This window comes from Ricinus communis, chromosome 5 (assembly GCF_019578655.1).
Source record: "Ricinus communis isolate WT05 ecotype wild-type chromosome 5, ASM1957865v1, whole genome shotgun sequence".
NCBI classification, from domain to species: domain Eukaryota; kingdom Viridiplantae; phylum Streptophyta; class Magnoliopsida; order Malpighiales; family Euphorbiaceae; genus Ricinus; species Ricinus communis.
Window position 1 is genome coordinate 14,660,379 of NC_063260.1, and position 14,980 is coordinate 14,675,358.

The 14,980-nt window shown below is 33.1% G+C and overlaps 1 protein-coding gene across 2 annotated transcripts; it reads right to left on the bottom strand.

The window, feature by feature from the left end:
- Positions 1–1,706: 1,706 nt before the first annotated feature.
- On the bottom strand, positions 1,707–14,627 carry LOC8277825 (serine/threonine-protein phosphatase 5). 2 transcript variants are annotated; one of them, XM_015719966.3, is made up of 14 exons: positions 14,323–14,627; positions 13,946–14,026; positions 13,687–13,856; positions 13,530–13,601; positions 10,234–10,384; positions 7,045–7,257; positions 6,537–6,645; positions 6,337–6,454; positions 5,242–5,389; positions 4,760–5,008; positions 3,897–4,022; positions 3,687–3,787; positions 2,604–2,678; positions 1,707–2,485 (listed from the first exon to the last, which is right to left on the bottom strand). In XM_015719966.3, the coding sequence occupies exons 2-14, from the start codon at positions 13,995–13,997 to the stop codon at positions 2,426–2,428; spliced, it is 1,644 nt and encodes a 547-aa protein (XP_015575452.2). In that variant the 5' UTR covers positions 13,998–14,026; positions 14,323–14,627; the 3' UTR covers positions 1,707–2,425. The 2 variants fall into 2 exon arrangements, with proteins under 2 accessions (XP_015575452.2, XP_002520400.1); XM_002520354.4 differs by lacking the exon at positions 7,045–7,257 and having other exon boundaries at positions 14,323–14,622.
- Between the last annotated feature and the right edge of the window lie 353 nt (positions 14,628–14,980).

A 14,980-nucleotide genomic window follows, 5' to 3' on the forward strand; every position in this document is an offset into this window, starting at 1 on the left:
AGATCTTACTTCTTATAAGTGGAATATTCTTACATCAGTTCATAAGTGTATGAGACAAATCTCAAGTCGATATATATGTTCTCCCAAATCTTTTTATTGATTTGAGAATTAGTATCCACATGTTATATCAACTTGATTCTTATTTCAAATACATGATCTTCTCATTTTAAGTTGAGGAATCCTATCCTTATGAAGCATCTTTCATGAATCTAAGAATATAATAAGATGGTTTCGAGGCTATGGAGGCTTATAAGATGAGTTCTCAATTTACTGTCCACTTTAATTTCTCATATATGTTTTTCTAGAAGATTAAGTAGGACATGCTTTTGAATATAATATAAGTGCTCACACAAGTGGCATACTACCTATGTGTTGACAATGTTATAATTAGAGATTACCATATTTAAGCCTTAAGATATCCTATATATAGAAGTTCTCGTCAAGTCAAACCTCTGAGGTCCTGCTCAAGTTGGTATGACCTCCAAGTCATGATCTTCAAATCTTCTCCAAGTCGGAAACTCTTTCTAGAAGACCTTCAAGTCTACCCAAGTTGCAAGACTTCATTTATTTATCATCATAATATATTAGACCAGTCATGTTGACTTCTCCATATTAGTATACCTCAATCTTTAATCTTGCTTAGACTCTAAGATGAATCTTAAATTATTAAGGACGTTTATTATGTCATCCATGAAATGATATTCAACTCATATATACTTGCACATATGATTATTATAAAGTACATGTGCATATATACAGACATATTTTACACACCTACAAATGCTTTATTGCAAATTTACATGCCTTGTTAAGATTAAACCAAGACATGACTTGCATATTTGAAGAAAATACATTTTGGTAATGATCTTTTGAGTAATATCTATGAAGCTTGTTTTTTTAGCATATAAATGGTCTTATGAATCTTCAAATTTAGAAATCATCTATAGGATCAAAGAGAATGGAGAACTCATAACTAACTCATGATAAATGAAAACTACTCTTTGAAAGGATTAATATATCCCTAATAGAAATTAATGTTCTCTCATTTATTGTTTTCTTTCTTTTCTAGCATAAATGATCGCCCCCTTCTCCATTATTTCTCTACAAATTCTATGTTTAATATGGATTATTTCCATTGCAACTCTACCTGTTTCTCATAATCATCGCTAACTCAAGCATCATAGGTCTTTAGCTCTTGTGTAGGTCTTGCTTGGAGGTCATGCCTTGCTGCTAATCTCTAAGAGCAACAATTGGAGAAGAACTCACCCTTGTCAATTCCATACTCCGAGTGACAAATCTCAAAAAGCATAACCAAGTAGTTGGAGGTCAAACCACCTCTCCAAAATTCTATTCTTTCGGAAGGTCGACCGTGATGAAACAACCCTGTGGGGATAGTTCCAAGCATTCTCCATCTATCTCTAGGGTTAATTTTAATGAGCAACCTGTTTTGTGTTTATATATGAGAGAGAGAGAGAGAGAGAGAGAGAGAGAGAGAGAGAGAAAGAAAAGAGAGGAATAGATTTAAAAAAGAAAAAAAAGAGAGGAGAGAAATACGTAAAAATTATTTGTTTTTCTAATGTTTTAATCTCTACAGTAAGACTTATGTCCTCCACGTCACTAGAGATACATGGAGTTGACAAACTCAGTTGCCGTGTTTTAGAAACTACAGGAGCATATTATTAAACCAAAAAAAAAAAAAAAACAAGTGGCCAATGAGACTTTTTGAGATAAACATGAAGGCCAAAGTCGGACCTTTTTTCCGTGTACCATACACGTCCAAAAGCATAACTATGATTACAATTTACATGTAAAATGACAAAATATTCATTTTGGGTCAAAGCTTGGAGAAAACCATACACTTGAAACTAAACACAAAAGTCCAATACCGGACATTACCTGGCTCCTGGCTCCCATTTTGATCAAGCCCTGGAAATAGAGGATGTAACTTGCTACAACCTCACAGCACAATGTTCTCTCCTTCTGAACTTTCAATGTAGACTGGAAATGAATACTAATCTCTTCCCCTTTCATTTCCTCCAACATTCTGTATCTTCTGATTTCCAAGTAAACTCATAATTTTACAATATTGATGAGAATAAACATGAAGAGGATGCACTGATTAACAAACCCAAAAAGAAGGTTTTTAATTTTACAAAGGCACCAACGAAATTCATGCCAGTACGTTTGAAACCTACAACTGGCTTGAGAAGATAAATTTTGAAAAAACGTGACCATACGGAGAAAATTCTTACAAACACTAAATGTTGGGGAAAAGGATTGCTCAAAGAATATCGCAAACTTAAGATGCTGCATTTTCAAAATGTACCAGCTCTTCAGATGCCTGCTCAACAACTTGCATTTTTGGCAGTAGAGCTACCTTATGCTGAAAATAATACAAGATTGGCCATTCCACTCGGGCATACTGCTATTGGAACATTCGGAGGAAATTGTTTGCATATGCCATTGGCTTGACGTCGGGGTGAGGCTGCAAATTGAAAAGAAAAGGCAAATGCTCATCCCAAAAGGAGAAGGACCAAAAAACAAAAGAATGCATTAAGGAAAATAAATAAATAAATAAAATAAAACTAAAAGAAGCTACTGACCACTGCTGAGAATGTAACAATATTTGGCTTCAATTCAGGGGCTTCAAATCGAATAAATGCGCCCTTATTACCCATCTGAAAAGTGCAAAGTATAAGAAACACTCAAGATATGCCACCATAACCCATGCATGTTCTCAAGATGAGTTAATCTGACAGGAATAAATGGTTATCATAGTCTAAAGTAAAACATAGTACTGACATCAGCAGTACTGATATCTCAAATCCGCAAAAGAAAAGAACCATTATTAGCAGAGTTAAACTACATGTGCATAAAACAAAAAATAAAACAAAATAATGCACATGTAATCAGATCTTCAAAAATCTAAAAGAGCAGTATTATAAACATAAGTATTGTCTCAAAACATCAAACATATTAGAAACGGAGACTTATTTCTCTCCAAATGATATCACATTTCTCTTCCTGTGAACTACCCAAAAGCACAAAGGACCAAAAAAGCAGTCCGGGGAAAACCAACTGAAAATTTTTCTGCCATCCTTGGGAGTAGAAATACTGCTCCAAACCCACAGCACATTGCTAAATTAATTTTTATATCATATAGTTTCCCCTAATGGAGACGTTTTCTTAGAACTTCCTACTCCACTTAGAAAGCAAGAGCAAATGATGACCCACCTCAGCTATGTACTTTTACAAACAAAGCATCAGTTAACCATCATTTTCCCATTTCCTTTTGGAGATTGTCAATTTTCAAACTCATCTACCAAGTTACTTCCTGAGGAAAGGGGATGGGGGAATACAAGTAACTTTAATCCTTGCCCCCGTCTTCTACATAAGCCCCGAAGGAAATCCTTTCCTAGAACCCAGAAAGGTTTCTTTAACAATAAAAAAATTACAGGATCTCAGCTCCAACTAACCTAGCAATCTTCGGTACACCTTATGAGATCTTAAGGACACCCTTCATAGCATCCTTTCAATAACATAAAATATGCTCCTGACATTTCGTACTACATTTATATCAGGATCATAAATATTTGCTAAACTCGAAAGGAAATTTAGTTTCCAATGTTACAGTTTGCACAATCTACCACTAGCATATTAAGCAAAAAGTATCAAGATTGAATTACCTGATCACAATAATTTGGAGCGGAGAAAACAGTAATGAGTTTACCATCATGCTCAATCTCATAACCCTCATCCTTCACTTCGTGAGATCGCACAACTAAATCTGTTGGTTGTATAATTTAACAACTATTAGAAGATACCAACATAAACAAGAAAAGTGTAGATGCTTGTTCTTGTAATTTTTATTTTTATTTTTGCTTTAAGATAATTACCCAGCTTATTTTCCTGCAAAAACTTTTTTGTCACATCTGCACCGAAAGAAAGGCCTACACCTCGCTTGCTAGGGCCTCTTCCAGGGAAAGGTTGTGGATCACTCCATAGCAATTCACACATCAACCCTAATGAGAATTAAGTTGAATGCAGAATACCAAATATACATTAGAAAAGCCAACGATTAAATATTTTAAAAACATTAGCAAGTCATAACAAAATGGATTGTAACTCTCTCCCCTACCTATATAAATAATTCAGTATGCAATTCCAATTGAAACTAAGAATCCAATCTACTAACTTAATGGTTAAAACACGTGTGGGATTAAATGACAAAATGACGTAAGTGGCACTTGAAGCTAAAACATTACTCAGAATCTTCGAAATTTGAACAATTTCATGCCCAATAAGGCAATAATATTATTTGTGGATGTAGCAGCAGTTTCAGGACACAGCAAAACAGTACAAATAACAGAAGCACTCAACAGAGCAAATCAATGAAAATTCGCTGGAATGTAGCTCCATTGATATGCCACCATAAAGTTCATAGCAAATAAAGTAAACATTTATTTGAATCCACAATCATACCCCAAGGCACATCGTGTGCATTGGAAGCAAAAGAACCTAGAGTATTACATCAATCATAAGGAGAAACAACAATAGATGGTCTTCCATGCTGTACAACCAATAATAAATGACAAAGATGCAATTCATTAATAAGAATCTTTATAGAAACTTGAGAAGAATGACTTGGTCTAATATCTGCCACCAATGGTAGATACCAAAGTCGTTACAAAATGAGAGCACTGGCAAGAGCATCCATAGGACGTAAATATACAAATATACATAGAAAGATGCAGTTTACCTTCCTCAGGGGGCTCACAAAACCGGTCAATAGCTCTAATCTCAGATAGTTTGACCCCATCTACGCTAAAAAGACCTCCATGAACTACAAATACCTTCTCATTTATTACATGAGCCAAAGGTAAACAGCAAAAGACTTCCGCAAAGAGTTCTACAAATGTGTCACTCAATTTGGATCTGACCTCGCCCTCAAAACCATATATCTTGTTCATACTCTTGCTTTCATGATTTCCTCTTGAAAGATACATGGCTGGAAAAATGGAAATTTTATTAATGAAAACAAGTGTACTGTACTTGACACTGCAACAGTACCAATAAAGGCATGAAGTCAGAGAGCACAGTGGGAAAAATATCCAAACCAGCAGTATATAGGACAATCTCATCACAGAAACGAAATTTAATTATATTAACAAGAACATATGCAGAAAATTAACATTAACCAAAATAAGTATTGGAAGTGCAAAATTAACAAAGAGGTTGTACCTGTTGGACACATGCACTTAAATGCAAATAATGTGAGGATGACCTCCAGAGAAAATGATCCCCTATCCACAAAGTCACCATTAAACAGATATGGATTCTCTTCCGAGGGAAGACCATTGAGCTCAAAAATGTTTAACAGATCATAGAACTGCAAGCATTACATGAACAAGAGTTAACCCGTATTAGTAATAGAAAAAAATAAAAATAATTAATAGTAATTGGGTTAGCACAAGCAGACATTTTCCATCAATTAAATGCATCGGAAAATGCCTCATAAGTAAACATTTCAAAAAGCTAAAATAAAACAGAGATGTGACACGATAGAAGAGTAACATGATTTAGATGATAATACAAATTTCAGTCCAACTAAACATAATAATGAACAGTTTAAATATCAAACCACAAAGTATCGCGCAATCAGTCAATAAATTTCTTTCTTTCAAAAGAAGAAAAGAAATGGTTGCAGCATTACCCAAGCAAGACCAAAATAATTTTCCAAGAACAAAAAGAAAGAAAAAAGACCTAACATTTACTAAATAAATGTTTCAAATCTCTTCCTTTCTAATTAACTTCACATATGAATTTTTAAACGAAAGAGAATCTAAAATTTCTTTAAACTAATGTAATTAAGTCATAAATAAAATTGTCCCAAGACAATCTCATTAAAAAAAGCAGGAAAAGAAATTGAAAGAGCAAAAAAGATTTTAACAAGCAAAGGGATTAAACATATTTAGCATTAAAACAGTATAAAAGTTGTTCCTACATTCTCTTTTTGTTTTCAGAAACTATCTACACTATCTTATTCTCCCAATTTAACTCATTGCAACTAAATTCAGTACTTGTGATTGCCAAATCATTCAGCAATTCACATTTCAATGATTTATGCTCAATCAGCAATTTAACTTTTAGATAGCTTCTCCTTCCTTGCCCATCAAGCATGCGAATTCAATCAGACTCTTATCAAAATGCGGGTAAAGTAAAGAAAGATAAATGCACTCAGCATCTAAAAATTCATCATGCTTAGTTTGGAGGTCCAATTCAGCCATTGCATATAAAAGTAAGCACATTCTATGGTTTGCAAAGTAATGTGATTACCTGACCATGTACATCACCACAAACAGTAAAATGCTTTCCATCAGGAACATTTATATCAACCAGAGAAGGCAGAGTTCGTAACATATTTCTTGTTTCCAAGACAATCTGGAATGCATATCTAAAACATGGCAACCAAGTTCAAAGCAAAAGAATTAGATCAGCCAAATTACATAAATCAAATTCATTTTTGCTAATCATACCGTTTGTGTAAGCACTTCTGCTTCTTGAAGTCATCCATCATGTTTTTGACAAAATCCAAAGTAACAGTGTCTCCCTCTATCCTTGCACCCGAGTACTGTGGCTCCACATCTAGCATGAAAACAAAACAGCATTTTCACTAATGCCTGGGATAGTTTCTTCCATGAACCACTATTTCTAAAACAAAGAAATAACTCAGACAAGAGAAAAGTGGGGAGAGATGCAGTGAAGCCATTCCAAAATAAATGAACATGAGACTGCAAGTGTTGGACTAAAAACAGCTCTCTTCCAAAGTTTTCACTAGGATAATCAGACATCAGAAATTTTTAAGAATAACTAATCCACATTCACTCTTATATGCATCCAAATCTCAAACATAATACATCTTGATTCACATGTTGTAGGCGCAAATTTCAGGGAAATGTTCAATTATCAGAACAAAAATTTAAAGCAACAGGGACATTTTGGAGATGCATTGTGACCGTAACACAATTAACCCTGAGCTCAAACCTAGGTCAAGTACTTGTCTCTTGGTAAAGACACCACTAAACCTCCAGCCACCCCACCAACATGCCCCTAAGACCACCAGTATCACCATCAGTACTGCCACCACCGTTGCAGCTGTTTCCCTTCCCACCAAAAGCACAGATGCAACGACAACTGCTACTGCTACTGGTGCTTTGGCCACTTGGGTGGGCACGGATGATGAACTGGGGCCAGTCCCTATTACGATAATATAGAAAATGAATAATTAACATTTGCTATAACTAATTATATTACAAGAAAAAAACACAGTAAAAATTATAATCATAGTGATTGAGCTTAGAGCAAATTGGGCAGATACCCAGGATCTGCTGCCAAATTCAAACAAATAACTGTACTTATACCCGACGTGGAGCATCAAGTTTAGATACAATGCATTTATATAAAAATTTGAGAAGAATCACTATGCTCCAAGCAACCAACACTTTGGGAGACCAAAATTCAACTCAACTAAGCCTTATGAGGTCAGCTATATGGATGCTTATTCTTCATTTTACGCAATTTTGCGCTGCATCTTTAAAAAGAAGTAAAGTCACCAGGTCCTCTTGCACAACTATTGAAAGAGATCTGAAATTCTAAACTATGTCATTTTCAGAGAGATTGGTGCCAAAATAACCGTATTGGTCAAAATCAGATGGAATGGCAACCCAGATTCAAAAGAAGAAAAAGTTAAATTAGGAAAATAGAACATTAGAAAAGGTTAAAGGCCCTAGGTCCTGATATATGACCATGTTTAGACACATGGAGATGTCATAAAGGTAGATGCTTTATCTTTATTCAGAGACCTCAAAAATAAACAATCTAGTTTGAATGCTACTTTGTTAACCTAAGAAGAGTAGGTAATATATTCGCAATTTTTGTGAATGCGAAACAATCTATCAATGTTTTCATTATTGCAAAGAAGTAAACCCAAATATTGTTATATCAAACACCAAGGGCCAAGACCACTCATATAATACACAGTTTGAAGGAAATAAACTTCAGATTCAAATGGAGAAATGGAACGGAGAGGATATAATGTCAGCCAGCGATAATACCATCATAATTGCTGGGCAAAAGAATGTTCTCAGCTACAGGAGGTTCATGGCAAGTAGATCCTCTTTCTCACCTTTTACTGATCCTCCCAATGGAAGTACACTGAATATTGATGGCAGCAACTAAAGCTGGTAAGGGTGATAGATTGCATAGTGAAGTTTTCAAATTTTTCATCCCCATTTTATTGATAAACATAACCAGGAAAAATTTACAAATCCTCCAAATGTTGGGCTCATAGGCTTGCAATCCAAATACATAACCAGCAAAAACCCATTAGTGAAACAACCTTCTCTAAAAAGATCAGTGGGTAAGCTATAAAAAAAATAATAAAAAAACATAAAGCTTTTTCTTTTCCAGCAATGGGCTTGATATGGCAGCTTTATCCTTAATAAGGATCAAATGCTTTTATTGGATATAGGTGGAGATATGGGCACTAAGCCTGTTGTGGATATATATGTTGTGGGGTGCATAACTTCATACTTGGAGCCAATATGAAGAAAAAATATTGGAGAAATTCATTTGTAATGTCTTTAAGAATGTGATGTAAAACCAATATGAAGAAAAAATAAATACAGATTGGCAAAAAATAGGCCTTATTTATTCGAAGTCCTGATAAACAAGGAAAGTGGGGATACAGAGAAGAAAGACGGAAATAATATAGCAGAAGGAGAAGAATAAAACAGCTGAAGAGTGAAAATTCGAACACTCAATTTAAGCTTATTATTTCACAGGAAGATTGTTTTCTTCTGAGAACCACAAGCCTATACATATAGGTAAAAAAAAAAGAAACAAAATTAAAAACAAAATAAATACCACTTATAAAAAGACATCAATGTTAAAACAGACTCTCTAATTAATATGATTTTGAATTTTATTTCATTTGTAATATAGCCATTAAACATAAGCCGAATGCATCAAGTAATAATGCAATCATCGCATGAAACTGACACAATAGACCTTGTGAAAGATAAGAAAATTCATTCACCAAAGAACTGTCAATAGCACTGCAACAATACTATTGCTGCACTAAAATTTGTGTTTATATTCTGAGAACATAAATGACAATTTTATATGCTTCTTTAAATAGCTTAGGGGTTACGAAGGAGCAAAATCATCAACATGAAACATAGGCACACCAAGATCTCAAAACCTACAATTACCAGAACTTCAGAAGAATAGAGATTCATGTAAAAGAAATATAATGTAAGAGCAAAAAAGAGCATGCACCATCCATCCATCAGAAAAATGTAATATGCTAGTTTGTTAAAGAGTAACAAAATAGTATGTCACAATACTTCCATGACGCCGACCATTTTATTTTATAATACACTCCCTAGGTTCCGCTTCTTTCCAGAAACTGTAGATGATATACTCTGTGTGTGTGTGTGTAAACTCTAAGTTGGATTGCATCTATATAAAGTTGGTTTCCAGTTCAGTACAGAAACCACATTTCCCGAACATTCACCAAAGCATCTCATAACCCCAGCAGATAATAGAACAGTAAGAAATAGAAAAGATTTTTCTTTTTAAATCTCTTACACAAACCAGTCTTTAGCTTTATCAAATTCCTTGAATTGACCTTAGAAAATTATTGGAAAAATTCATTTTGAAATGTCTTTAACTAGCCAACTGTCAGCTTCAGGAAACATCTTCTAACATTTTTCTCAAATGGCCTGCTCTGTAAGAGGTTCAATTTTCCTGTAAGCCTAAGACTTTATAACCTAACCAGATCACTGAACCTATCACATTTAGCATCACATTCCACATATAAAGAGTTACAACAAAATTGAGGCCTACTGCACTGCCGAGGTTTGAGTTCGAAAGGTGGCTCATCTGTAATCTACAAGCCAATACTTCTCAAAGTTAAATAAATTACTTTTCGAAAAATAGGCCATTGACTAAGATGAAAGATAAAATAATCTGGAACCTAATGCAATCAGGCACACAATTAAAAGGGCCCACATTGTGTGTCTATCCTATGCAAACCATGCTTTTTACCATATAACTCAGATAAATTTAAATGTGCTTCCATCAGCAAATGATCAATAAAAAGATGATAGAATAGGGGGGAATGCAAAAGAAGTGCTAAGAGAATAGAAATCAGCTCCGAAGAGCCCATACCTATAGAATGAAAATCAATAGAATCAGCTACTGATCGCCTTTCAGATTCCGGTGCAGCAATTGCTTCTTCAAACTTAAGCTTCATTACTGCCTTCTCACATTCCTTTAATTTCTTGGTAGCATCAGGATCATTTGGACAAATTTTCTTGACCTAAATTAGGTATATGACACATGAGCATCATTTATTGCCACATTTCAGTATATTTATCTAGTGAAATTACCAAACACATTTACACTCTCCAAGCTTGAATAAAAATATTTCCCAAAAGCATGAGCACGTGTAATGAATGAATCATAGTTCAACAATATGGATCGATAGTTATCAACATAATATCAATTAAAACAAAAGTTGTCTAAATCCTAACAAGAAGGCAATTTTAACTTTATACACCTATATGGAAACCTGGTAATATATATGAAGAACTAGGCTTGTTTACCAGCTAGAATATCCGCCCTCTCAATCTGGCAACATCATGTATTCGCTTACAATTTACTTAAAAGATACAAGATGTTTAGCCCCTACTTGAGGCCTTATGAGTTCCAAAAAATAAAACCTGAAAAAACCTATCTTGGCCAACTAACAAGAAACATACTCAGTCCAAGTTTTTCATGGCTTTAAAAAGATGTGTTGAACATTTATGATTATGTATGGAGGAGCTTAGGAGAGTAATAGCCAGTTTTGACATAGCTTTAGTCAATATTAAATTTTGAATGAAAATGTCTGCAGTATGCAGCATATATGGAAATATTCTGGTTTAACATCCTTGTGCCACAGTAAAATAAATATTCCTTTAAATTTAGCAATAGCTAATGCATGGAAACTGAAGTGCAATCTGAAAAGGAAGCTCACCGGCTTAAATTCACTGTGAATCACCAAACACGCAAAACCAGAAAAAAATGATATCATCTCTGGCAAATTAACAAAAGCAAGAACTAATGGGGATGTAGTGGATGCCTTTCACCAATTTGAAAGAGAGAGGGACAACAGGAGTAAGAACACCAGTGGCCCACATGAAAGGAGGAATAGATGGTATAGTGCATCCGCCATTCGTCATACTATTTTGCAACTCCACTTTTTGTCACAATGATCTTTAGATCCCCATGGTTTTCTTTTCTCGAGTGATTCCCAGGAGTCAATATGCCAATTCCAATCCAAAATCCTCCCTCAAAAATAAAACTTTGGCCGAAGCTACTCAAAAATTATGGTTATAAAGGTGTTTTTTACATGAATGCCATTGCACATCTAGCAAGATATTAGTGAGAAAATAAAAGAAATTGTTTGGAAATAGGAAAACAATGAAGCAAATCTAAAATTTATGTTTTATAGAAATAACTTTTATACAGCTAGACCAGCTATGCTCTACCATAGTGAGTGTTGAGTAGTAAAAGAGCAGTTTATTCACAAAATGAAATAACTAAGAGGAAGATGTTATGGACAGATTAAAAAAAAAAAATCGAAATAATAGAACTAATGACTGTAAGAAAAAAAAATGAGTGGCAAAGTTGGCGCCAGTTTGGTAAAGCTTTTTGAGAATGGCTTTTAAATTCTTTTAGCTTTTTCAAAACCATGGTTTGGAAGAAGCAAGATATTTTAGCTTCTCCCAAACTGGTTTTAGAAAAGCAGTTTTTTTAAAAAAATATGCCAAGTTGGGCCTTAAATAAATCTAGACAAAAAGCATGTAAAAATATTCAAGCATGATCAAGCAATATAGGTATTGCTATTAAAGTACTTAGTATGATTCCTCAAAATAGTTTGGCACGTCTAACGTAGATCTATAACCCAAAAGTGCAGAAGGAAATGAGCTTAAGCGATAAACTAGGATGAACAAAATTGGTAAAAGATTATTCAGTTCCACTAAGACTCCTACATAGTTTGGTCAACAAAAAGCACTTCAGAAACTGATAATACTACAGAAAACAGGAGTCGCAAGAGCTAATGCCAGTTCTTTAGTATTTTACATATTATCTAAACTTATGAGCTACTATGAGTCATTTTTTCTAAAACATGCTACTTTTCATATTTAGAACTATATTTTTTAAATAATTTTCATTAAAATTTCTAGAAACAATAAAATAATAATTTTCTTTGGGAGGTTTGAGTAGTATGTATATAATCCTTCTAGATTTGGGACAAATACAATGCTTAGGTTTTTGACTTACGATTGACTTGGCTAAAGTTGCAGACATCACTTATAATGTCTAAAATTGCCTACTTACATTCTAACATAAAAGGACAATCAACCAAAGGTACTTTCCAAAATTTATTTTTACCTTATTCAAATTCTCATTGAAAGAAAGGGAAAAAAGAAAGAAAAGAAACAGCAGTTTGTAACATGAGAATAAAAAAAATTAATTAATAAATATCCAATTCATCAACTTCAAATAACAAGTTTCAATCTTTTTCAAGTTACATATGTCTAAGATTAATAGTTTCTTTAATAAGAAAAAATCATATATGAGTTTATAAAAGAATAAAAAAAAATAACAATAACTAGACTATTGATATATGCTATTGTTTAAAAAAAAATCATATAAATATATGGATTAATTTTTCAAAAAAGAATTTTTAACTTCTATTTATTTTATAATATTCTCATTTTAACAAATATTTAAAGATAATTAATATGTGTTAAAATAAGCAAGTTTTAGTCCAAGTTTGTTGTAGTTATACATATTTAGGTGGAATATACATATATGTGTGTGTGCGTATATACACATAAGAATATTATTTCATCAACGTATTATAATATAGTCACAATTAATTTAAAATTCTCATTTTTGCAATATAATATTTTTAATTAAATAATTAATTTATCACTGTAAAAAATATAATATCAATATTTTCAATGACAATATAAAAAAAATGACCTGTATCATGCTAGTGAAGACAACTGATAAAAGAAGCATCCACATATTTCAGTCTCCAATTAAAGGAAATATATAGACTAGAGCAACTAATATGGGTTAACTTCAGTCATGAGCCTATAATTACTAAGATTATGACTAATCACTGTTAAGGTCATCTAATTTAATTGGTAACCCAAAAATACTCAACACTAAGCCAACTAAATCAGTGCTAGATACAGATGCAATACTTGTTGATGCTTAATCTAAAACATAAATCCAAAATAATAAAGGCAAAAAGTATTATTGTACCACTTAAAGCACGAATATAAAGATAAACATACAAGAGCCACAACATGATGAAAAGACATATACTAAGAGAATGTAACAAATACAATCTATCATTAAAAAGAACCAACAAGAAAACTCACAACAGAAGCATACAAAAATACCTGTTGGAAGTCCTTCAGTGCTTCTTTGAATTTCCCCATAGCAAGATAAGCAGCACCTCGCCTGTAATAACCCTGCAATTATTCAGATAACTATGAATACAAAAATAACACAGAGCTGCACAAGTGTATGTAATCACAAGCTTCTAAAGAATCATGCCTTTGAATATTTAGGATCAATTTCAATAGCCATTGTAGCATCTTGTATTGCACTTCCATACTCCTCCAACTTAGTATGTGCAAATGCACGATTTGCCCAGTAAACAGCATTCTGACCATTTAATTTAATCGCTTGCGTATATAAATCAATAGCCTGACCATACTTGTGCGCTGAAAATGTGAAATTTAACCAAATTACCAGAAGTTCAAACCCAAATACAAAAATCATTAAAAGAAAATTTTTTAAAAAATTAAAGTACCTTTAAATGCTTCATTAGCCAAGACTTTGATTTTTTCAGCTTCAGGTTCCATATTCAGGATAAAAATAATTGTTCACTTTCCTGTACACGTGTTGTTAATATTCAGCATATGATAGATTCCTTAAAAACAAATAAATAATTTCCCTTCTATCTGTGAGACCAACAACGTACATAAATGCATCAAAAATAATGACATACAAGTCGAATTTTTCAGACCTAGATAGCAAAATACAGAACAAAAATTTAATTGTCATTTACTGCAAAAATCGACACTCTTTACTCGCTAAAATGCAACTTTAACATGCTATACTTTAAAAAGAAAATCAAATTACAACACGGAGAAATTAATTAATCCAAAAATGTTGTAGTCAAATTACCTAATTGACGACTTAGCTAAATGCAACTGAAATCAGTGAAAAGCTGATTGAAGCAATAAGCGAAGGTAATGGCGGCGGTGGTAGAAGCGGCACTGATGCTGCCGGTGGCGGTCGTGGCTGCTGGTGGCGGCAAGTTCAGATACAAGAAAGAGTGGACTGACTGATCAGAGAGAGTATAATAATGAGTGTTCCTGTTCGCTCGGGGGTACTGAAATTTCCGTGTATTAAACGGTAAGTTTTTAGATTTTAGGGTTTTGGCTGTGGTAATTTAGTCATAAGTCCTAAGATCATATTATATAGTCCGCCTTACAATAATAAGTTTTGTCACGCTATGAAATAAGAAAAAGTTTATACTGTTGTTTTTGGTCAAATTTCCTGGTACAAAAAAAAAAGCAGCATTTTTGTTTCTAAAGGAAAAGTATGAATCGAAATAGTAAACTTTATTTGGGCGTTATTATTATTTGAGTTATAAATAATAAATATAAGTAAATTGATCAGAATTTTAATAAAAATGTTTATATTTTATAATTATATGTTATATTCTAAAAATAATAATAATTTAAAAATTTAATATATATTTTAATAAATTTTCTGATGTTTCAATATTTTATAAATATAAGTTATTTTAAGAATATCTCCCATTCGTAATGGAGAAAGC

What these genes read in the sequence shown, in the direction of transcription:
- LOC8277825 (XM_015719966.3), bottom strand. Translation starts at nt 13,997, where the DNA reads ATGGAACCTGAAGCTGAAAAAATCAAAGTCTTGGCTAATGAAGCATTT. An exon ending in CAGAAGTGCTTACACAAACG is followed by an intron (nt 6,455 to 6,536) that starts GTATGATTAGCA and finishes GCCATGTTTTAG; the next exon opens with ATATGCATTCCAGATTGTCT. An exon ending in TAAGTGCATGTGTCCAACAG is followed by an intron (nt 5,009 to 5,241) that starts GTACAACCTCTT and finishes CCATTTTTCCAG; the next exon opens with CCATGTATCTTTCAAGAGGA.